Source organism: Chelmon rostratus, chromosome 3 (assembly GCF_017976325.1).
Source record: "Chelmon rostratus isolate fCheRos1 chromosome 3, fCheRos1.pri, whole genome shotgun sequence".
NCBI classification, from domain to species: Eukaryota; Metazoa; Chordata; class Actinopteri; order Chaetodontiformes; family Chaetodontidae; genus Chelmon; species Chelmon rostratus.
The window spans coordinates 18,329,761-18,354,816 of NC_055660.1; the positions used below are offsets into that span (position 1 = coordinate 18,329,761).

Sequence of the window (25,056 nt, forward strand, 5' to 3'; positions counted from 1 at the left end):
ATCACATACTGTGCACATGCATAAATGCACATGCGGCTTTTACACACAGTCCATATGTTTGATGCCTAATAATAAACCTGTGGTGGTCAACCACTAATCCCTACCTGTCACCATTTGTGAAGCAACCTGTTTTTCGTCCGTTTGCACACCAATGCTAAGGCACAGAATTTTGCCAGACCTAATATGTATATATTTCCTACAGTTGTCAACCTCCAGATTAATTGCAGTTTTTACACGGAAGATACTAGATGGCACACAGTGTGGATAAAGTGGTGTAATTTTAAAGGATTTGTTGATTTCAGGATTTATGAAAAGACAATGCAGCAGTCTACACTCTATGATGTTTTTGAGATTGAAAGAGCATACAAGAAGACTAGAAGGAAGTAGGCATCAGTCTTCTATAAGGATATGGTAATTTCATAATTAGTGAGTATTAACAGTATACTAATCCAACAGTGATTACCGAAATATTTCGAGCAGTTAAGCATTTAACCCAGGCCAGGGGCAGGGTCATGAGGCCAGGTTGACCTGTGGTGACACATTCAGATCAACCACAAATCCAGGCTTATTTCACATGACTGTGTTCAAAAATGCATTGTGTAAGTACAATGTACACAGACACACATAATCCAGAGGGAATATATACAGGTATAATTCATCTTCTGAACCACTTGCATGTATTACACAGTAGTAAAAAGTCAGGGTTATAAATCAAGTAGGATTATTTATCTTATTTTCCGAGGACAATAATATGCTTGTCTTTAATAACATGACCTCCCAGTGTTAGACTGTGTTAGAAATTACCCCATTCCCGTTTGCACTCACTTATGATTCCCCACAGTCAGACGTTACACTAGTCCCATGTAGAATTTAGATTGGAAGCCGGGTCATCCAAATTCCATTGTTATATTGTTGTTGTATCTTTTCTTTATTAGAACAGAATATCGAGCCCCAAGTGCCACCATTGCTGCAGGCACAGGCAAAATCAGAGAGTACTGTCCAATTACACATCAAGGATGCTCATAAGTTCAGGCATTAGGTTGCCATGACTAATGGTAAACATAAGGTATATAGCTCAGTCTGTTGTGTTGTATATTGATGCACAATGTTGCCACGTTTGCACATTTCGTGATAACTTAAAGCATAATGGTCTCTTCAAATAAATGCCACCCTTCTTTACACTTCTTTGCCTTTCACTTTTTGCAGGCCGAAGAAAGAGTCGGGCAGTGCTACCGCAGTCTCCCATCCTTGAGGCAAATGACATTCCTCCCCTTGAGCTTCCCAAGTCTTCTGAGGACCTCCTGGTCCTCACCTCACAGCTCCTCAATGTATCTGCCGTATACGAAGTCCTACGCAACTTTGGCTCAGTTCTTCGGCTTTCCCCGTTCCGCTTTGAGGATTTCTGTGCAGCGCTGGCCAGCCAGGAGCAGTGCACGCTGCTGGCAGAGACCCACATATCCCTGCTTAAAGCTATTCTCAGAGAGGAGGACACTTCCAACACCACATTTGGTCCCACTGACGTGAAGGACTCTGTCAACTCCACTCTGTATTTCGTGGATGGTATGACCTGGCCGGAGGTGTTGCGGGCGTACTGTGAGAGTGACCCGGAGTACCGGCACATTCTGCCTTTCCAAGAGAGCGAGGATTACCCATATGAACCGTTAGAGAGCAAAGTCAAAGTTCTCCAGTTTTTGGTGGACCAGTTCCTGGCGACCAACATTGCCCGGGAGGAGCTTATGTCGGAAGGGGTGGTTGCCTACGACGACCACTGCAGGGTATGCCATCGCCTTGGTGACCTGCTGTGCTGTGAGACATGTTCAGCCGTTTACCATCTGGAGTGTGTGAAGCCGCCATTGCAGGAAGTGCCGGAGGACGAGTGGCAGTGTGAGGTGTGTGTGGCACACAAGGTACCCGGTGTGGCGGACTGCATCCCAGAAGCGCAAAGGAGCAGACCATTCATTCGACAACTGCCAGTCGGCTTTGACCGACAACGCCGCAAATACTGGTTCCTTAACCGCCGTGTTGTTGTGTAAGTTCTCAATGTTTTATCTATGTGCCAAGATTATTGCATAGGAGTCAACTGTGTAGGTGTCTGTCTGTCTGACTTTATAGGAATATTTGGTGAAATTAATTAGTAGAAAAGTGGTGTGCTTTAAAGTAGTTTAATCAGCTTTAAAGTGTAGTCTTCAAAGTTGTCATATGATTTGGCATCATAACAAACACATGTTCATGAATGTCAAAACCCGTCTGCATGCACATTTATGAACAACACCATAACGAGGAGCAATACATCCAGTAATCCTGTAATTTCCTTTCCGCAGTTTCCCATATTGTCATTTTTTATGATGCAGTCCTGTAGCTGCTGTCAGTGCAGCTCATGTACCACAGTATTTGTGGCTCAGTTTGCTGTGAGATTTGATCTTCTTTCGATACACTGTTACAAAGTCAGTGAAGCTCTTTGTGAGATTGTCTTTACACTTGCTCTACTCGTCTCGATAATCCAAGGTGTTAATAATACCCCTTTTATATATGAAACCCACACTGAGCGCATGGTCAATCTGTATTTGACCCCCCCTCCATTGACAGAATGTTGTCACAGGTTAATCCCGAGCATCACAGAGATGTTCATAGACGTAATAGCTTAACCACCGATTTGTTCATAACTGTAAATGACTTTGAGTTAAATTTCATCCCCAAAGAGTCGCCTGATGTTCAAAGTCAGGCAAGGTCCAACTGGTACTCAACCCTGGGTCCACACAGGGGTCATGAAGGCAGGAACGACCTGCAAATTAAGGAACCATCCAAATTTACTGCAAATTAACTGTCAGTTTTAAAAGTATAAGACAGTACTCCAGTCAAACATACATGACAATAGATTTGCAGAACACATTATACACTATTACACCACTGAAGCCTGAGTTACACTGAACAACTGCCTTATGCCCTGTCTCAGACAGTGGTGTTGCTGCAGAAATGTGGACAGAATGGTTCATTTTGCCGTGTGGTTCATTTTATTCCCAGCGGCAAAAGGTATTGAGCTTAGGTGCAAAGTTGAGGGTACCAGGAACTATGGTCTTGTATACGAATACAGTCTTGCACTATGGTTTATTAAGCAAAAATAACTGCATCTGTCCGTAGGCTTTTTTAACATAACCTGACCATCAGCTGTATTGGTCCCATATGTTAGCACATTATCTTGGAATTGAGCAGTCACAGATTGTGCACTGGGTCAGCAGCAGCAGAAGGCCTGCTACATAAACCATACAGGAGTGTATAGATCACTTGAACAGTATAAAATATAAGGGTTGGTGGCCCAAAGTTTTTAATGGCTGCATTTCACTTCCTCTCTTTTTTTTCCTGCTTCGTCTTGCTCTCCAAATTGGCCCACAGCAGGTGCTGCGTTACTGATCCACACTCTCCCTTCAGAGGCTGTGTGTGTTTGTGCATACAAGTAGTGTGCACAGAGGAAAGTTTGTGTGACTGAGGATGTACGTGCCATGAATGATGTGCACAGAAGTAAGGTGTTGTTTTGTGTGCACATGTGCCTCAAGTAAAGGATGCTGAATTGACACTACTGTTGCATAGCCCCAGGCTTCACAGTCCCTCGGCATGGACCATGCTGAGCAAAAAGCTGTCAAATATTCCACTTTGTAGCTGCTGCTGCTACATAAACTCAAGTGTCCGAGTCCATATTTCTAATTCTGCTGGGCCTTGCAGAAGCTTAGGCTTGCTACTAATCAGTACGGTTCACCCGCTGTACCCTGCAAGTACATACATTTTCATGGTAAACATCTGATCGGAGAGCTGATCTTTTCAGGAATAATCACATTTTCAGGGTTGTTATCATTTAGAAAAGTGTAAAGTAGGGCCCAGTCCTTAATTTAGTATTATTCTTAATCATTTTACTGTGACTGTGTGATTGTTTCACATTTTATGCTGGTTAATTGTTTAGTAGTAGATATCATAGTAGAGTAGAATCATTTAGTATGCGTGGAGCTATGCATATGCAAACAGACTCCGCCTCGATCTCCACCCACCCCTCTGCCATTCCTGCAGCTCCAGTGTACCACACACCACTTTTTGGTAGAAAGCCCTGAAGGAAGACAACTCCCATGTGCCATATGCCCTTGTCTAACGCTATGCTAGCAGCTAATGAGGACGACCCTTATCATGACAAGCTTTCTACTCGAACGACACTAGTCCTGTGAAATTTTCTGTCAGAATTTTCACAGTGAATATAGCCATCATCTAACTAAACTAATCCTCAACATCCCCAAGTCATGTCCTGTCAGCATTTGACATGACTCGTCATGTAACTTAGCAGCTGACCGACGTGAAGGCTCGCACTGTTGGGCTTGAATATAAATTTTGTGGCAAAACCCGTCTGTTTTATGAACTGAGTGTCGTACCATACCAGTTGGTGTGTTGGGTCCAATACTGTGGTACTCATTTACTCGACAACAATGTGGTGTTAACCTCTTGTCAGTTGAGCAGGTAGGCGGAGGAGGAGCAATGTCAGCAGTTTGGAGGTATTTTAGGATGAGGGATGAAGATGAAAGTAGAGCAAACTGCAAACTATGCTCTGTTAAACTGTGAAGAGGAGGGGTGAAAAGCAGCTATTTTAGTTATACTTGTCACAGACAGTTAAATACAACAAGTAATTTTTGTTAATTCTCTTCAGCACCATGGACAGCCAACATGACAGAGATGCTCCGAACAGCCAAGCATGTGCACTGGCTCAGAAGTGCTGTTTTGGGGAACATGTGGGGAAAAAAGTAGAAATGCTCACAGAAAACACTCTTAATCTCTAAAATGAGTTGTTATAGGGAAATGGTTACCAAGAGACCTGTGAGACTCGAGCGGATTCTGTGACTATAACACTTGTACTCGTATGATGGATGATTCGGCCGGCAAAATCTTATTCCAGTGCTTCAAAGGCTTCAAAAAGTAATTGCTAGCATGACAGATGAACTGTTGCTTCTGATTAATGTGGAGCTTTTTCATGTTTATCTTTTATATTTAGACAAATGGCTGAGTACCATGCCTGGTAAATTAGATGTGAAAAGTAGAAAAAAAAATCTACTGACAAGACAAAAGGCGAACAAAGAGCAAAATAGTAATATTATTAACGCACGTAAAGCCACACAGCAGCATATGGAAAACAAGCATATGTAGAACATGTATCTCCCAGTTGTGTCTGCTTCTTTTTCCTGTTCATCCTGCCCCTCGCTGTTGTGTCTTCTTCTTTTTTTCACACTTTTTCCCTCCTGTCCCCTCTCTCGTGTCTCCCCTACAGTGAGGAGGACGGTGAGCAGGATGACAAAGCCATCTGGTACTACAGCACCAAGGTAAATGCGACTCATCATTTTCTGTCCTTGCACGCAAATGGTTACTAGTTAATAACAATTATTTTTGTTTTAAAAGACTCGCCTCTTAATTTCTTACGCATCACAATCCTGCGTTCTTTTAATTAAGAAAATACATCCAAATAATCCCTGTTCTTTGGCAGTGCAGCTGTCGAAGCATTGAATTAAACTCTTATTGCACTTAATGAACTCTCTTTTTAACTCTGTTCTTTCAAGGTCCAGCTAGCTGAGCTCATAGATTGTTTGGATAAGGAGTACTGGGAGGCCGACCTGTATGCAGCGCTTGAGGAGATAAGGGACGAGGTGCACGCGCATATGGACATTACTGAGGACTTAACCAACAAGGCCCGTGGCAGCAACAAGTGTTTCCTCACTGCCGCTAATGGTAAAGACCTCTTCATTCTTTCTCTGTACAATAAAATAAGCCATTTTTCAGTGAATCTAATCATCGAGTTTAGCCATGGCTCACTGGAGAAGAAGGATCTCTTTAAGCCCAAAGCAATTTTTTCTCCCCTTTCTTTTTCTCTCTCTTTCTTCCCACTCCTCTGCCTGCCCCCCCCAAAACTCATGAATGCCACCCAGTCATAGATGGCTTGGCCATAGGAATCAACCCAGCTATTATGTAACCTTACTCTGGTCTCAATCTGGCCAGTATCCAGCACATGAGCTTCCCCTCGGTCCCTCATCCCTCCTTTCTGTCTGTAGGGCGTCCACCAAATCCATGTGTATGTTTTTTGCTTGCTGTGTAGGTGAAAATGATGCACCTGTAAGCACACCATGCTTATAGCATTCAGCCTGCTGCACAGTGGAAGTTCGTAACAATTGAGTTTTGGAAAAGAGCACTACACTTTTGAATGGCGCTGCTATACGTGGTGTTAACTTTAAATGCCACAGCTTGAGTGGAAACGATCACTTCCAACAAGCATCTGCTTTGAACAGATAAGTTGAACAACGACAGACTTTTTTTTTTTTACCTTCAGGAAGTAGATGACACAGGCACATAAGTATATATGCCAATTCTAAGAATAAATACAACTTTTTCAAACTGCCAGCGGCAGTTTCATCCTTTTTTTCCACCCCACAGTGCCTTTGTTGCTAGCTCAGCAACATCTCAAAAGTGTTAGGGTTTGTGCGTGGCGCACTTAATGCGGAAGATGCACAATTAATCATTAATTGGTCAGGTGCATCCCCTCATCGCTTTCGGGGCCTGTTCTAGTCAGTATATTTGGCAGCTGTATTCACACCTAATCCATGAGACTGCATTAAAATCCTGAACAGTTTAAAAGATGTGAAATAACAAAAAGTGATATTGTGTGGAAAGCAGATAGAGGGCTTCAAATGAAACTTTTGTCATGTTTAACCTCAGTTCTTATACACTGTCTCTCACATACAAAGTATGTGATATTTCATCTGACTTGGTGTGAAAGTGTGAAGCAAAACATTCTTTCATCCAGTGTCATTCTGCAAGTGCCATGCTTGGTTAGGAGATAGTGAGGGTGTCAGCCCTGCCTCTGCATTTGTAATTCAGTGTCGCTGAAACAAAGTGGGCAAAAAAAACATAATTTAACAAGCAAGCTGGTGTTTCCTGTTTTGTGTGTCAATAAAAGAAGAGCCTCAACATTTGGATAGTGCTCCATTGGTTCAGCTTGAGACAGGTTGAACGCAGATTATGATGCCCAGCAAACATACACATGCACTCACACCAAGACATGTATTAAATAGAAACAACTTGATCCCAGAATCTTCCATCAAAGCTGTCTTAGCACACAGATGTACACAATATCGTCTGCTTCAGCAACAAACAGGCTGAAGTCAATCGGCATTTTTAATTGTTCCTCTTTCCCTTCTTTCAATTTTCCCACTCTAGTCAATACAATTTTACGACTACTGATTTCATGGGAAGTTTAGTGTTTTGGAGAACCACCCTTCTTTCCTTCCTTTTTCTGGTTTTCTAATGCTGTTCTGCACACATCCTTCTGGGTGATTTATTTTAGGATGGCACAGGATAATGACCATTATATCTACAACTTTACTCCATTTTAAATGACAATTAAAAGGCAATAGAATAAGAAAAACATCAATTTACCATCTTTCTCCTGCTTTGTTAAAATTATCCACATTTCCTATTAGTGTAGATGGAAATCTTATATTGCTCAGCTATTGTTAAATCTGTATTGGTGCTTAATCAACTCTGTATTAATGTGCCTATAAATGCTATTCCACATATTAACACTGGAGTGATCAGAAACGCAGCATGGTGCCATTGTGCTCTCTGACTACAAACTGGAATCTAACTTAATTGTGGTATTTTACAGCAGGTTAGGATTTGAATTGTTCCCAGTCAACATCTATACGTTTTACTGTTTGTTATGTCCTAACAAGAAGGTCTGTTGGATGATAATTATTCTCTAATTGTCTTCCTAGTTTTGTCTTTAACATAAAGTTCAGGATGTCATAATATGACCTCCAAAGACACACCCTCTTTGTCTTTTTTGTTCATCATGGCTTTTAATGTGTATTTTGTCTTTTAGGTTTTTATGTACTAAGTTTTTGAGGTGAGGCGTCGCAGTCATTTCGATGGATTTGTTTGTCCGCTTTTCTGTGTCATGTTGATCACATTGATTGATTGTGATTTATTGGCTCAACCCTCCGTTTCTTATGTCTTACGACTTTCACCTGTTGTTTCCGTCTTCCTCTTTTATTCAGAGGAGATCCTGGAGCGATTGCGAGCTAAGAAGGAGGAGGAGCTGGAGGAGGTGAAGAGACGGGCTGCTGAGGAGGCCCAGAAAGCGCGGCTGGAAAAAGAGAAGAAGGAGGTGGATGTGGAGAAGGAAGATGAAGAGGCCAAGTTGAAGGACGAGGCTCAGCAAGAGGGGAAGGTCAAAGCTATCACAAAGGTGGAGATGGAGATAAAAGAAGAAGCCATGGAAGAGAAAAAAGATGATGTCAAAAGTAGAGGTGATTATGATGTTTATATTTCAAGAGGTTTTCTGGAAAAAACAACCAAATAACCAAATATGTAGCCCAAAGTAGTGACAGTCGTAGCATAAAAACATCGCAAAGTCTGACCTGAGTCCTTTCTCTGGGACTCTGGTGCCTCTTCTCCTTTCTGTTTTTGAGGCTTGGATAAAAGGACAATGCTTTAGTCACAATGCTATTAGTGCAATTAGTTATTGATATAAGAATTTAATCAGCTGTTATTTAGTTCTCAGACCAATTAGAACTGCTGCGCGTTTTCAAGACCGAAGTCTGGCACTCACAGTGCATAAGTCAGTATCAGTGTATGTATTATCCAGTGCATTGCAGAGGCTTTTAGACAGAATGATAAGACATTAACAGCATGAGAAGGGGAGCAAAATGCGGACGTCTTTGGTAAGCAGCATCAAAACACACGTGAGTCTATAATGAATATAAATGCCTGTCTATGTTCCCATAAACACACGATTGCATTCACCTTAAAGGGATGTTTAGATTTTTTCAAGTGGGGTTGCATGAGAGTTGACAGCAGTCGGCAGGCCCCAAGTTTGGAGATGCAGACAGGAGTACCAGCACAGAAGCTAAAGAATATACTGCTGTGGACAGGAGCAGCAGCAAAATGTGTTTTAGCCACAATCTACTGTAGGTAATAAACTTACTGCAGATAAGTATCTCATTCAACCGCACTTAAAGAAATCTGCACCCACCCTTTAAGAAGCAAAGTTAAATGACCCCAGACACGAAGATGCATTTTTAAAGGTAATGTATGCAGCTTTGACAACAATGTTGTTTTTAATTTTATGTTTTTAAATTGATGATGATTTCATGATTTGATCATATTCGTCAGCCTGAGACTGCTTCGCTCCATTGTTTTCAGTTTGTGAACTAAAAACCACAATATTTACATAGTTGCTGCTGTTCATCTGTAGTTGTTGAAGCTCCACCCACTGGCCAAGAAGGCAGCAGTGACAGTAGCATCTCAGACGGACCTATACTTCCAGCAACCTCTGCTCCAACACAAACCATCCCCTCCGACGTGAGCTATAGCCTGGCCACTGAGGCTTCAAAGCCCCCAGCCTCCACCGTAGAGGCCCCTATAGAGGGATGTTCTCATATGGAGGTCTCTGACAAAACCAAAGGTATTCAAGGACGTTTTAGGGTTTAAGTTGACCTCATTAAGTGCTTTTTTGGGGATCTGCTTTACTGCCACAGTCTGCAGCTTCACAGGGCCATGCGATGAATCTCATAATCTCAAACATCACCAGTGACTTGTTTGTGCTGCCAAATACCCCCAGTGCTTTAGCGTTCCTCCAGGCCATTGCCCAGCCTGCCTCTTTGCATGTGGCTCTCACTCCATCTGCTGGCGTTTGTGTTCAGTATTCCAATTTTTAGTTCTTGAAGCTTGGCTTCAGCCTTGGAGCACTTCCAGCCATTTTGCACTTGAACTCCTTCCTCATGCTCTCTTTTTCTCCAAAGAGCTGAAAAGCTGATTGCATTGATTTGCAATCTCTCTGCCTGGTGCAAGAATTCTTAGAAAAATCTTCTCTTCTGCTGCTTGCTTGTAATCGGAACCTCTGGTTAGACAGCTGTCTGTTAAGGCTTTGCTGCAAAATGTTGATTAACGATGAACTTCATCATGCGTTGTTGTGGTCAGTGTGGTCATGTGTGCACAAACCTTGTTGGAGCTTTGCATTGCGCTGTATTTGGTGCATGCATTACGCATGACTAATCAGTAGAGGGAGCCACAGCCTTAACCATTTCAGAACTATCACAAGAAAGTTTCTGTCTTCATCATGACGGATGTTTTGCTTCTGCGGAACCTCCTATTTATTGGTTGTTGTTCACAGCATTTATGCTACAATTTGTCTTGGTTTTTCGAGTTCGGTAATTTCAGTCAGCACTAAGACCTGTATGAAAGATCTGACATCATGACCGATGACAACAAAAACAACAAAATCGAGACAAACTTGTTTATGTAACAGCCAATACTCTTTGTGATGTTTTGTCTGATTTGCAGAAACCCCATCATCAGATTCTGTCCCTGTTAGTGGAGATGGCATCCCCAGTCTGAGCCAGCCCTCCCAGACCTGCGAGGAAAACAGTAACAGCAGCATGGGAGCTCCCAGAGGTCCTGAACCTCCAGACCTGGCTGACAAGTCCTCACAGTCATCCCTGGCCAGCCTTGATGACACAGGTCTGACAAAACAATGCCTAAAAACTATGTTTTTTTATGGTAATACATTCCTTACACATCATATATTCAGATAGAGTTTACAGCTGTATATGACTTGGCTTCTTCTGTCTTTGATTCAACCTTGCGCTGGGTTTCCAGGGGACAGTAAGGACTCGGCCAACGGTGAGACAGCAGGTCTCAGCAGTAAGAAGTCTTCAGCAACTCGCATGGTGACCCGACTGAGGAACCCAGAGAGCAAGCTTAGCCAGCTGAAGAACCAGCAGGTGGCCGCTGCTGTTCACGAAGCCAACAAGGGCTTCAAAGAGGGCAAAGAGGTAGGAAGACATGTGGTTGATAAGGATTTTGTTCTTTCGGAGTGTAACACAGGTGCACAGAGCAGGCCAATGTATGCATGAAAATGAGTTTAAAGGCCTTAGGGAAGAATTGGAGATTTAAGTGATAATCTTTGGGCTATTCAGCCTTGTCCCTAACTACCTTGTCACATATTAAAATGTAATTTAGTATTCGCACTCTTAAGAACAAGATAACCAACAAGATAACCATAGCTCCTTTCAAGGCTGTGGCCCCAGTGTCTGTAATGAGGATGCTTATTTTACTCAAGGTAGCTGGTTGTACTTTCTATTATAGATTGTATTTTGAACTTTGCTGTCATAAGACTGTCTTTTTATAAATCATGACTCATATATTTTTTCTTTCCTACCGTTACAGGTACTAGTAGTAAATGCACAAGGTGACGTCACCCGTGTCAGCACTCGTAACAGCAAGGACGTGGTGATGAAGGGAACACTCAGCCAGTACTTCAAACTTGGCCAGGAGGGGAAATACCGCGTTTATCATAACCAGTACAGCTCCAACACTGTGGCCCTCAACAAGCACCAGCACAGAGAGGCAAGTACTTGTTTTTGCCATTTGAAAGTTCATGAATATTCTATCATTAACACCATTGTGTTTGCAAGGGTTTCTTCCATTATAATGAAGACATGCAAGACAGATGGATAAGAATTTATATATTATCCCCAGGCAGAATGTCTGTCTGTGATAGGATATTGACCTGGCATCGGCTCCACTCCCCACAGTTTGTAGTTTTCAAACTGGACCAGAAATAAGCCAGATACTGAATGGGCCGCTAACAAAGATGACCAGAAGTTGACAATGAAATGATCTCAGTCTTGTAGATGCTTAAGATTAATCCCTGACTTAAATCGACTGAATCTGTCTTTTCATCAGGACCATGACAAGAGGCGGCATCTCTCTCACAAGTTCTGCATGACACCGGCAGGAGAATTTAAGTGGAATGGGTCTATTCATGGCTCTAAGGTTCTGACCATCTCCACATTGAGGCTCACCATCATCCAGCTGGAGAACAATGTTCCAGCACCGTTCATGCACCCTAACTGGGCCTCACACAGGTACAGATCAGAGACCGGCACTGTGATATGGAAATTATGTATTACAATTCTGCTTTTGGTGCTTTGGGTTGTCAGTCATGTTGGCATTGGTGCCTTTCAGTGTTTAAATCATCTCATGTAGAAATCAAAGAGTGGTCAGTACTGAGGCTTTTTTTACTGAAACTAAAAGCACACCATGACCAGGCTGGAAACTCAAAACTAAATGCTGCCTTAATGTGAAAGTACCCAGAGGAAAGTGAGACGTTTAAAAGTGTTTAATGCTTTTTTTTGCTTGTGCTGTAGGACCAATTGGATCAAAGCAGTTCAGATGTGCAGCAAGGCCAGAGAGTTTGCACTGGCTCTGGCCATCCTGGAGTGTGCCATCAAACCTGTGGCTATGCTGCCTGTCTGGAAGGACTCACTGGGCCATACCAGGTACATACACTGTATACATACAGTATCTATGCCTGTGTACTGTATGCACTATATATACTTAATCTTAAATGCACATGCACTATTTAATAGTTATGGGATCCCACCACAAATTCAGTTTAAATACAAAATATTCAAATAGGAAAAAAAGCGAAAAGCTCAAACAAGCATTCAGTGGATGTTCACAGGAGATGTGTGGTCAGTTTAGCAGGCAGAGGTGATCATAACCAGATCAGATCAAAGGGCCCACCCTAGCTGTGAGGCATAATATTTAGACTGCAAGTCCACTACCAGTACCACCCACCTCTGCCTGTGCTACTGCTTCAACACCACAGTGCCCCTGTAAAGAAGTGATTGTCCAAGATTTCACAAGGTTAGGGGCTGAATGTGTGTATGTGTGTGTGACTGAACTGTAGCATGGACCAGTGCGTGTGGATGTTTCATTAAACAGTTCCAAGAGCAACTGTGATCTTTAATCAGGGCTTTAATCAACATTACTCAAGAAGCTTTCCGTATCGTACACTTAGGCTTATTATTTAAAAAAATATTAATTTAAGGTGTATTTCCAAATGGCTGAAGGGTTGAAAAGATGTGCATGGTTGTCATGAAGTGACCTCATACAGCAGGCTTTTTGCAAGAAATTAATCACAATGTTCTCTGTGCAGCCATAAAATGTCTTTTTGTTAAAAACGTGCTATGTTTCAATGAAAAAACTGTTTTCAGGTTAAACCGCATGACATCCATGGAGCGTGAGGAGAAGGAGAAAGTAAAGAAGAGGGAGAAGAAGCTGGAGGATGAGGAGACGATGCAGCAGGCCACCTGGGTCAAGTACACCTTTCCAATTAAACACCAGGTAGGTCACATACATACTCAGATATTTTGTCTTTTCAATTGAGGGCAATAGGTTAGATATTTTGAATGAACAACCTTTTGCACTCATGAGTACATAAATCAGACTGAGTTGGACCACTGTCACTGTGCATTTGTACAGGCCAGGAATACCAGTTGATCGCAAGCAATGCAAGTCACTCACAGGCACATGCTCTGCTTGCCCTCTCATTTGACTGCTGACTGCATGCCCACCACCTTTTCCTGTCAACATCACAACCTTGATTTATTCCCAACACAAGAGTGTTGATTTGATAAGATACCACAATCCTAACTGTTTTATGTCTGTTCTCTGTGCCAGCACAGCATATACTGATAATGGAGTGACGCCAGGAATAATATTTCTATCTAGCTTACTTCCACATTGAGATTTTACTGGAAAAGTGCTTCATTGCTGTGGGAAAAGCTGGTGTGTATGTTGTGCGTGCGTGCATGAGTGACCATCAAGGGCTCTTTGATGCAGCAAGTTGAGCTCTGCTGTGATTCAGTTCCCTCAGCAATTAGTGATCAGTGTGTGAATAACCTTTTCCCTCTTCACCCCTTTGCTCTCTCCTCCCGCAACCTTTTTTTCTGTCTGTCCCAATTCACTTTTCTCCGTTCGAACCTTTCACCTCTTCCTGTTTCTTGATTCCTCTTTTCTTCATTCCTCCTCTACTTTCTTGTCTTCTGTGAAGGTGTGGAAGCAGAAAGGAGAGGAGTATCGCGTTACAGGCTACGGGGGCTGGAGTTGGATCAGTAAGACTTATGTGCAGCGGTTTGTCCCCAGGCTTCCTGGCAACACCAACGCCAACTACCGCAAAGAACTGGAAGGTCTGGAATGGGAGGCTTTGGGGCCTAAAATGTGGTTTTTAGTTGTTTGGATTTTGGTTTTCTCTAATTTAAAGATTCTTTGAGTCTGAGAGTGACTTAGTCTTTCTTTCAGTAATCTCAACGATGTCATTGTGTGTGTTGGCTGGTGTTCAGTTAATTAAGTCTCTCTTTTGATGTGTCTGTGGATGTCACAGTGCACTGTAAACTCTAAAGAGCTGTCAAAATTGTACTCAGACATCTAGACTTTGAAAAGATTTTTGACTCATTCTCATACTCAAAGACCTCACTAATAGTTGGGATTCTTGTTAATTCATACTGATAGCTCATGTTCATGTTTGTCCTCTTGCCTTTAACTGTTACTAATTATTTGAGATGTTCAGTAAAGCAGCAGATTGACTGCATTGTCAAAAATAAACATCGATGTCATAGAAGCTGAAGACCACATTGCAATTCTCATCAAGATAATTGATATGATAATTGATGTGTTGTGCTTCAAAATAGATTTATAGCGGTTATCAGTAACTCTCACTGTTGTTGTGTTTTCCAAAGATGCTAAACTTGGCAAGAAATGTAACCTGCTGGACTTGAGTCGACGACCCAGTGTAGCTGAACCAGAAGCTCAGGGAGCTGCTGTCTCAAGCAGTGAGGCAAAAGATGAAGACTCCTCTAGCCTCTCCAAGCCTGCAACGGATCATCTGATGTCTGTCGAAGATTTGGAGTCTAATGAGAGGATGGAAGAGGAAACGAAAGACGGGTCAGATGAAAAGGAAAAGACTGAGGAATTGTCAGCTGATGAATCGCCCACAAAGATGGAGGTGGACACCACAGACATACCATCAGACCAAGAGCAAAGTATGACCGAGTGCGACTTCATGTCTAATAGCGTTGTGTTGAATTCTTCTTCGAGTATGAGTTGTGCTTCATTTTAAACTTGTTATAAAACCCATTTATCTGAATATTATGTATCCTTCCCAAGCTTTTCCAGCGTGATGCAGTGTTTCATTTTTAAATCCATGCATTTTTCTTCTCAGGGTCCAGCATTCAAGAGGAAAAGGCTTCCGTGAAGGAAGAGGGCCCTACACGACCCTTTAACTACGATGTAGTGGACGTCAGCAAGGGCTTCCTCACCCGCATTGCCTATAAGAAGAAGGTCAAGTCCTCCAAGTTGGACAGCCTGCTGGAGCGACGAGTGAAGCAGCACATTATTGAAGAGAGGCAGAGGCAGAAGGTGTCTGCCTCCAAACCTCAGACTCCTACACAAGTTTCATCCACTTCAACCCCCACTCTGAGCACTCCAGTCCGGCCTCGGTCACCACTCAAGCCCCATGCTCTCGCTCAGACGCAGCTCGCATTGGAAGAAGCTGTGAAAGTGGAGGAGAAATCTTCCCCAACACAAACTCCAGGGCCAGGAGAAGTTGGAGGAGGAGAGGTTGAAGGGGAGAGTCAGGCTGAAGTCAGCCGAACAGATGAGATTGTCACTCCCCCTCTTCCTTCTCCAGCTCCAGGCTCCACACCCAAAGACAGTTGCACTGTAGGTACAAGTGGAGATTCAGCATCACCACAAAACCAAATCACCTCCATGCCCCAGGATTTGGAGGCAGACTTAGTGGGAAGGACTACGTGGCCAAATGAAACAAATTCAGACAGTTCAGTGCAAGAGTGTGTCAAACTGCCTGATGTACAAGAAACAGTAGCAGGGGGGATTCGTAGCTCTTTAGAGCAACAAACAGCCAGTGTACCATCAGATGCTACCAAGGCTGTACACATTGAAAACACAGCGTCTGAGGTGTCAAACTTGAAATTGGACCCTGTAAGGACGTCTACAAGTGTTCTTGACCAAAAAAGCAGTCAAAACACATCTCCTTCTAAATTTGTTCAGCAAGGCACAGAAACTTTAAGCTTGGTGCATTCGGGTACGGAGGAAAATGGCATGGGGCCAATGGGGAACCAAGAAAATATGCAAGGCATCGGACAAGTTCGAACCAAAGGTGATAGCACCCCCGAGCCAGTTTCTCCTCTCCCTCAGGTAAATGGTAATGATGGCTCGGGGAGTGAAACCATGTTGAGTAACTTTGTCATGAGCTCAAATAACGGTGTGCTTACCAACAGTCCACAGCCCATAGTGAACAGCATTGGTAAAGTTGAAGAACAAGGGCTGGCTGTCTCATTGAAGGACAGCACACAGCAAAAGCCTTTAGTGAATGGAGATATGGCCCCTGTTAATGATAGTACAGAGGTTGGGGCCAAGGAACCAGGCCTTGCTTCCAAGGTTGAGGTCGAGAACAAGACGATATTGGACCAGGACTACAAACCTCCACTGAAGATGTTGAGGCTGGAGAACAACATAGACGCACTTGGAGCTAATACTCAGAGCACTCTACAACACAACAGCACATCACCGTTTCAGTCTGCAGAGACCAAAGTCAGTCCTGTGGTCAAGATCATCCGTATGGCACCGTCTCCTATTCCTTCACCAGAGGAGTCCAGTCTGAGTGACGACTTTGCAGAGGAGAATAGTCACAGTGGAACGACAGAACCACTCAAGACCATCATCACCCAGGTAACCACAACCTCCACAACCACCACGACAGTAGTTTCCACAGAGACAAGGATGGTCAAAGCGCCTTCTGGAGAGACAACGACGCCCGCGGTGTCGACAACAGAAAGCAGTGCAGTGTCCACCCTTACTACCATGACCAAAACAACTGTGACCAAAATCTGTTCCTCTGGGCTCGATGGACAGTCGGAGGATAGCCAGAGTGAACTCGTGGCACAAGAAGAGAAGACCGCACTCTCGGTCTCTATCAGTAAGTCCACAAGTGACACCAATGGTGAAACCTCAGTGTCTGTTGCTGTGAGCCAAGAGGACTATTCATCAACAAAGGGCCGCGTCCGTCTGCTCAAGTTCTCCCGCACCAAGAAGACGCGCTCAGACACCGCCCTTCCTTCTTACCGCAAGTTCGTCACCAAGAGCAACCGCAAGAGTATTTTCGTACTGCCACACGATGACTTGAAGGTTCTGGGGAGGCGAGGTGGATTCCGTGAGGTGCCCGTATTTAGCTACAATGCCAAGCCAGCTTCAGATATCTGGCCATATCCTTCACCCAGGCCCACGTTCGGCATCACCTGGAGGTAAGCTTTATTTTTCTCACACACTTCAGCTTCGACAACAAGGGTCCCCGCTCGTGCCCATCCTTTGCATATAAGCCATCTTAGCTGTTTCAAACATTCTGTGGCAGTTGGGGAGTGACTCAAGTTTTGATGCCAGTGTCTTGTTCAAGAGCAGTGGAGCAAATAAAGAGGACATGCAAACTTTACACAGCGTGTATAAGATTACAAGTCAGGACCTTTTACTGTGAGATGATGGTCCTAACACTGAATCTTGTAAACTAAGTCACACAAAACTTAATTCCAAATGAAGAAGAAAAATCTAATGTTTAATGTACTTTCAGACAGAATATATCATTTTCAGTTTTTGACAGAGATGATTTATATCTACTGACTCCCCAAAAATCTTAATTTAAAACCCTGCCATGGCAGCACTCCAAATTCACTTTTATCTAAACATTTAAAGCTATACTAGAATACACATATAGCCCTATCTTATGAATGGCCACTTCAGAGTGAAATATTTCAAAGTAGATTTTAATCAGAGGACACCCCTGTGCTCTTCTGTGATTTTTTAAAAAGTTGATTAATATTTTGTAGCAGAGCACCCAGCCAGAGAAAGTGTATCTGGTCTTAGAGGTTTGTCTGCCACATATCTGTTAAGGATTTGTATGTGTGTTCAGTGTCACAGTACAGTGTACGTAAAGTCTGGATCCCATGAAATGGAAATCAAAACATGGCTGTGGTATGTGGTAGCATGAGCAGGAGTTATCCACATTTACCGTATATTTTCAGTTTCAGGTCGGCCCAACAGCTGATCACGCAATGCTGTCAAGTGGTGTGGCAATAAAAATCATCCTATTTATTCTTACATTTTTACTGCACCCCAGGTGTCTCTTGAATCAAAATAAGTAAAACACCTGTATGTCACACTGTCTTACAGAAACCATTCCCTGTTAATTTACTCAAGAAATACAAAAATATAAATACTAAACTGCACGATGTTTAGAAGAACAACATGTCTGTGTCAGATGATTGAATGAAGGCTCGGCCGGAAAATAACTTATCCTTCACCCTGAATAAAAAGTCCTATGTAGCTTTGCACTCATATATAATTATATGCAGTTGTTTATGTAACTACTTGGCATACATTTGTAATGAAAGTACAACAGCAGGAAAGAGGCTGATCCTCTCTCCCTTCAGCATCCGCCTTTAAAACCTCTCCTGGTTTTGGAGTGCCATGTCCGGCTGACTACTTGTTCATTCTGTCTTGTCCCTCGCTGTCTGCTGTCCGTGGCTTTGGCCTGAGTGATGTTGTGGCTCCGAGCCTGGTGTCACACAGGGACCTCTGGTTATTTCGACCGGACCTCAGAGTTCCGAAGCAGTCATGAATCATGTGGCGGTGGGAGAAGTGTCAGGATGTTCACTTTGTGCAGTGACCTAGCCCTGCAACCCAGGGATATTTTCCCCCCTGTGGTTACACATGGGAAAGAGGATATCTACCAAACCCCATACACACACACAGCCTTGTGATGATCATGTTTTTGTAGATGTCCAAGATATTTTAAATGTCCTAAGTGCCAAGTTCATCACTGGAACAGCTGTCCTGGCCATAATGATGCACGGAAGGAATATTTCTTCTAATAGGAAACTTAGAAATTATTCATTGATGGATGACATCCTGTCATCTAATTCTTCGCTCAGAACAGTCTGTTATGCCCAAAATTGTTTATGAAATTAAAAAGGACCAAATGAAATATGGAAAAGCTTCCACTTTGAACTTTGCGAGTTGTGGTTTTGTGTGCTTTCGTGATGAGAGATGTTATCTGTTCCCAAACCAAATTAGAGTATGAAATGATTTATTAAAGATGGCAGCCTGTCCATCTGTTTCTTTCATGGAAATGGTCATGAAGGGACAGCACCATCAAAAACAACCTCAGTCTGTTTTTTCTCTGCCTCTTCCTGTTCCACGATCTTGCTGCAACGTGTTTTCTCTAGCGCCGAGTGAGTCACTGCCGGTCAGTTGCCCTGCATTAATGAACCGCGTGACATGAGGGGAGTGGCAAATGCAAAAAAACCCCTCCTTTAGCTCGTATCTGTAGAACAAGTATTCTTTCTATGAGTAGTGTTTATATTAAATATATTATATAAATGTGCACAACAGACATTTCCACTTTCAAAAACTCTCTCTAGCTGTATTTTTGTTATGTTGTGCATAGGTACAAAGTTGTTAACAACAGTCAATGCTTGGACAGATTTTTTACATGCAACTGCATGTGAGTAATACCTGAACCCCTGGCTTGTGTTGTAGGTATCGCCTGCAGACGGTGAAGTCTCTGGCTGGCGTGAGCCTGATGCTGAGGCTGTTGTGGGCCTGTCTGAGATGGGACGACATGGCCGTCAAACCATCCGCTGCTGTCGGCACCACACGTACAGGTAGAACAGCCCCTACGGCCCCAAACCATTCAACCTCCTCCAAATAAAGATGCCCTTCAACCTGGGAGGGTGGGGAGGAACTCATCACATTTGAGTTTGGGTTTTGAGGATGGAATTTATTGTGCTATTTGATACGGAAGATATACAGTTGAAGTGTTCATTTTTGGATGTTTATGAATCTAATTTCTTATGCAATTTGTTTGATATTCTTCTTTATTGATACTCATATGTCCAAATATATTGTGGATGGGAGATTCAGTTGGTGTTTCCATGAGAATTGATCAACCCCAAGCTAGTGTTAGATACAAACATAGCATTTGTGCTGTTCAATAATTGGATAGTATCCTCCTGTATTTACCTGAACTATCCTCTTTATCCCTGCAATGGAAAAAAAACAAAAAAAGCAGCCTTTTCAATCTCATCTGGGTGTCACTGTTTTTACGTTGGAGTGCATTTCCTCCATCTTCTCGGGCTCTCGTCCTCATCACCATACCAACCCAGCCCTATCCCCACTCATTGCTACAGAGACATCGGATACCGAAATCACCACTACCGAGATCATTAAGCGCCGGGACGTGGGACCCTATGGCATTCGCTCAGAGTACTGTATCCGCAAAATCATCTGCCCCCTTGGAGTGCCCGAGACGCCGAAAGGTTAGATGCACTTTTTATTCCTGACATTGAAGAAAAAACACAAAAATGTCAGATTTTCAAACAGCCATTTTGTCTCTAATTTACCCATCTGTCCACCATTCCAGAGACCCACACCCCTCAGAGGAAGGGGCTGCGCTCCAGCGCCTTGCGCCCCAAGAAACATGAGCCGGCCAAGCAGACAGGCCCGGTTGTGATTGAGACCTGGGTGGCTGAGGAGGAGCTGGACCTCTGGGAGATCAGAGCCTTCTCGGAAAGGTCCAGCATGTCATGCCTACACCTGCCATGTAGCATACATACACATCTGTCAGAACAATTTATAAACATGTCAAACTGGAGAGTCGGGTATTATTCGGATTGTTGATTTTACTGCCTCAGAAGGTAAATATTCTTCTGGCTCTGCTAGAGGTAAATTTCCTCGTTCTGCCAAATTTGTGTGAGGTAAAACGGAGGTTGTCAAAAAAAACTGTTTCAGGCTGATGCTCAAAATGTTTTTAATCCATGATATTTACCTTTCCTAACCTCAATACCTCAGCACTTCTAACTTGTAAAATGTGTGGGGTAACTTGTCGGGTATTTTAAATTACTAGACCATAACTTTTCTGTTTTTTCTTAACGATTCTCATTTTTGATATGTTTTCCTTTTTGCTGTGCTTTAAGCTTGATAGTTTCTTTTTTTTTCTTTCACAGGGTGGAGAAAGAGAAAGCTCAGGCAGCAGAGCAAGCTAAGGTGAGTGTGGTTTCGTTCAGTTTCTTCAAAGCCACATTCATTTTTGAAGAAATTATGTATGTAAGCCTTTTTAGTGTCTGCTTTGGCTTACGTCTTGCTTTTGTGGAGTGGAGGACACTGTTTGGTTACACACACTTGATCTTTTTTAAGTGGTGTGTGAAAACTGGACCAACACATCAGACAATTTATTCATTTCTACTTGGCCAGGCAGCTAACCAATCCGTACAAGTCTATACCATTATAATAGCTCACAGCTGATTTTATTTTTTGTTTTTTGTCCTCTTGAATACTTCTGTCACTGGTTTCTTTGTTAATGTCCTCACTGACTTATAAATAATTTCAGAAACGTCTGGAGCAGAAACCAGGCGGAGTCACTGCCACCCCAACAGGGACTCCTGCGACACCTGCAGCCACACCCAAAGTCATCGTGGGTTCCCTGTCAGGCCAGGGCACCCCCAGCACCAAGGTGGTACTGTCCACCAAGATGGGCACCCCCGTCACATTCCAGCAGAACAAGAACTTCCAGCAGTCATTTGCCACCTGGGTCAAGCAGGGTCAAAACACACAAGGTTAATAAATAAATTAAAGCAAATCGGAACAAATCATAATAGCATCAGTCACCTTTAAATGTAACTTTGAGGTATAATCTATGATTGTTTTACCAGACATTATTCTGTCATGCTAATTTACATTTATTCATCATTTCACAACACTGGGTTGTGAAAGGAAATGCTAGTTGTTGTTCCTTTATTCTACTAGTAGTAACAGTATCCGTTGCAATTTTTTGTTTGTTTCTCTGCTTTATTAGGAGCGGGCACAGAGACCACCGTGGCCACATCTGGTGGGCACACTTTCCAGATTACAGGAACCTCAGTGGGTGGAAAGGTAGTGACCACCAAGCTGCCGCTTCCCGCCAACAGCAAGATCGTCACAGTCAACGTACCAACTTCACAAGGAGGTACGGCAGATTTGATTGAGTCACACCTTGGAGGCAGGCACTGATTTACTCACTGTAGATGTTTCTTCTTTCCATCCATCACCATTTCAGGATGTATGCATGTTTGTGTTCTCATTGCTTCCTCCGGGGCCCCAAAGCTGAGATATTTCAAATGTGTCAAAGGAGCCAAATTAGATCTGGCTCATTAATTGGATGCCATTGTAAGCAAGTTAGCGTGCCAATCACGCCACAGCACTCTAGAAGGACTGAGTCTGTCTTCACTCATTTTAAATGTTGTTGAGGCCAGCTACCGCAGGCCCGAATATTTTGAAGTCTACAAATTAGACACAAATTAGACATTCCTCTGTCCTTGATTGCCACTGTCAGTGAGCCAAGCACACAAACCATCAAGGCTCAGGTGTTCAGATGCTGGTATCTATTAAACATACTGTATATTTGGATCTCTGAATCAGTCACACAGCAATCAGTTTTTACCATGGTCCTAATGCAGTCATGCTTACATGCTTGAAATTATACGCATTTGAAACACTTTATTGCCTGCTCAGCACCAAACAGCAGACAGACAAAGTTAGCTCGAGATGTATGCAAAGATGCTGGCTGCTTTCTGAGAAATAGAGGAAGAGGGAGGAGATAGGTGGAGGAGAGGTAAACAAATAAACATATACTGCAAATGTTAAACTGAGCTTAGTCCAGCTGGAATAGTGTCCTTGTGCTCTAGGTAAGCTTCTTGTTCCATCTGGTTGTAGCCAAACAAATGTAAAAGGTGCTTCTATGTCAGAAGCAGCCAGTCGCTCACTGTGTTTTGTGCAGCTGTGGCAGCCTGGTCTGCACCAACCCCATTGTGGTCCCCACTATGTGCCCAACTTCATGAGTCAGCAGCTTAGTTTGGTGCGGCACATCATGTCTGGTTGTGTCCTGTCGCCATGGTAATCTAATAGAAAGCTGTTATTTTGGTTGGATGGTTTTTGGGATGGTAGACTTGTGTAGTCTGAGGTTCTTCAGGACTGTACTATCTTAAATTAGGTGCTTTTCAGCTGTTTGAAATGTCAATATTGACACCACGGATGAGGCAATGGTTTGTACTGAGCACCACCTGGCCTGTCTGTGGTCCTGTCAAATTATTAGATGATGGATAATGCTCAACACTCGGTAGAGGTGGTCTATCATGTCGACATGCTTCATTGAAGCTGTCGACAGCTCTCAGGTGGGTTATATAAGTCTGATTCGGTATTCACAAAATCTGTTACTTGACTGTGTACACAAGATGTATTTTTTAAATTAAAATGTGACATTTCAGACTGAAAATATGCATCAGTGAAAAACACAGAGAACACAAGATAGGCTCAAACAGGTTTAAACCATTTTAACAGCCGTAACAATACCTCTCCACCTCCTTTTCCCTTTTCATTTTTTTTGTCAAGCTAACTAACATAACAAAATGTGGGAAAGAAACAACTGAAGAGATCTTAATTTTCAAACATGATGATGCCATTAAAAATAGCATCTCCGTGGAGCACCGCAGTAGCCAAAAAGCTACGGTGTATGCCACATGGTCAGTCGCCAGCTTGACCTTTGTTGCATGTCATACCCCTCTCTCTCCCTGCTGCCTGTCTGCCTCGTCGTCTGTCACTATCAAATAAAGGCAGAAAATGCCCCAAAAAAATTATGAAAAAAAGCTTCTCAGTACAGTACATGCATCATTTAATAACGACTTGCTTAAATGAAACATAGCAATCACCAGATAAAGAGAATGATATTCACCGAGGATACAAAGAAAGTGATTTTTCTTACCTTTGAAGTTATCATGAAGGAGAAACTAAGTTCAGGTGGAGTGTAACCATTTATTGGACATGTGTATTTATCCAGCATGACTGTTTGATTTGACTGTTTGGGCACCCTGTTTGTTTTGGAAGGGCTTAAGGAAGTTAGGCAGGAAAACAAGTTTACCCTGAGGTCTGCGTCCCAGACAGGTAGCCCTCTATGGCGGGATTCCGTTTTCCTTTTTTTCCCTCCGTCTTTTTGAATAAAAGTGTACCTCTCCACTCACCGGAGTCCCAACTCCCCGACCTCTTTAAACAGCCAGTCCATAGAAAAGCCTGTTTGATGTGTGTGACCAGAGCAGCTACTCCCCTGGTCTTACGACCGGGTTTAACGTCGTCTTTTGAAGAGGGGAAACCCTTGATGTATAGGTTTACCTGCTCGGTTGCGGTTGAAAAACCACAGCAAGAAGGCAGCGGCAGCAGAGGAAAAAGAGCGCCACTCATGGTTTCCATTTCTGCCACCGTCTTCACGTGAGCTCATTAAGGCACAGAGTCTGGTGAACAAATATGAAATGCTCCCTTTGTTGGATAAAAGTAAAAAAAAAAAAGTAGGATCTGAGTTCATGCATAATGTATGAGGGGGTTCAGGTATGTTGGGGGAAACCCAACTAAGCTTTCACTAAACCTTTGAAGATTTTGTTTATCTGCTCAACTAATATTTACCATTGCTGTGATCAAAAGGTTGGCCGTCTAGCAGGAGGAGGAGCCCACAAATAATGTGTTGCGTTGTGTTACTGGACTTTGGTGCAACTGCTTACTTGTAACATGCAAACATGTAACCACTGCTTCACATCAATAATTGTATTTTGAGATGTTTTAGTATTGTAAGATTTTTGTTGTGTTTGATTTAGTAAGAGGCATTTGACAAATAAATATAATCTCTCTAAAATCTCTAAAAATGTAACAAGCAATCCCTAAATTGTATCTTTTAAAGGTGCGATATCTATTATTTATGTAATAGTTTTAGTTTAAAACAGTCAAAAATCAACAAAAATTATCAGAGATGTATGCAGGTGGTGAGTTTGCTACATTTTTTAGTCTGATTAATAAACAAAATAATCTCCCAAAATGTTTGGCTCTACACTCTGCTGATGACCCACCCTTCTCTAGCTGCTCTCCTGCTTCATGCCTCCCCACCTGCGGTGTCTCTACACCGTGGCAGTGTATTCTTTGTCATCAAACTGGCCTCCTTTGGTCTCAGACGCTGTGTTTGGTCCCGGTTTTTGCCCCATGTTTGCTGGGAGGATGCTGAGCCCGGACCCCTTGCCCACAGCCTAAACACCAACAATCTCCCCGGTG

The 25,056-nt window shown here is 42.9% G+C and overlaps 2 protein-coding genes and 1 pseudogene across 4 annotated transcripts in view; 2 read left to right on the forward strand and 1 right to left on the reverse strand.

Moving 5' to 3' along the window:
- The window catches only part of LOC121604361, a 235,730-nt pseudogene that overhangs the window by 37,043 nt on the left and 173,631 nt on the right, over positions 1-25,056 (reverse strand).
- LOC121604362 (histone H3-like) overlaps positions 1-25,056 on the forward strand; it is a 610,603-nt gene that overhangs the window by 28,506 nt on the left and 557,041 nt on the right. The gene's annotated exons all lie outside the window — the stretch shown is intronic.
- Positions 1-25,056, forward strand: part of LOC121604331 (nucleosome-remodeling factor subunit BPTF-like) — a 44,558-nt gene that overhangs the window by 2,063 nt on the left and 17,439 nt on the right. For all 3 annotated transcript variants that reach the window (XM_041933821.1, XM_041933822.1, XM_041933823.1), the window contains exons 2-21: positions 1,207-2,029; positions 5,297-5,348; positions 5,583-5,751; positions 8,073-8,324; positions 9,272-9,481; positions 10,360-10,536; positions 10,675-10,850; positions 11,245-11,424; positions 11,764-11,945; positions 12,228-12,359; positions 13,080-13,209; positions 13,919-14,054; positions 14,604-14,906; positions 15,086-17,186; positions 19,474-19,598; positions 20,124-20,252; positions 20,357-20,507; positions 20,940-20,979; positions 21,323-21,548; positions 21,788-21,937. In XM_041933821.1, coding sequence (XP_041789755.1) covers positions 1,207-2,029; positions 5,297-5,348; positions 5,583-5,751; positions 8,073-8,324; positions 9,272-9,481; positions 10,360-10,536; positions 10,675-10,850; positions 11,245-11,424; positions 11,764-11,945; positions 12,228-12,359; positions 13,080-13,209; positions 13,919-14,054; positions 14,604-14,906; positions 15,086-17,186; positions 19,474-19,598; positions 20,124-20,252; positions 20,357-20,507; positions 20,940-20,979; positions 21,323-21,548; positions 21,788-21,937 — 5,844 coding nt within the window. The remainder of the gene's footprint in view (positions 1-1,206; positions 2,030-5,296; positions 5,349-5,582; positions 5,752-8,072; positions 8,325-9,271; positions 9,482-10,359; positions 10,537-10,674; positions 10,851-11,244; positions 11,425-11,763; positions 11,946-12,227; positions 12,360-13,079; positions 13,210-13,918; positions 14,055-14,603; positions 14,907-15,085; positions 17,187-19,473; positions 19,599-20,123; positions 20,253-20,356; positions 20,508-20,939; positions 20,980-21,322; positions 21,549-21,787; positions 21,938-25,056) is intronic.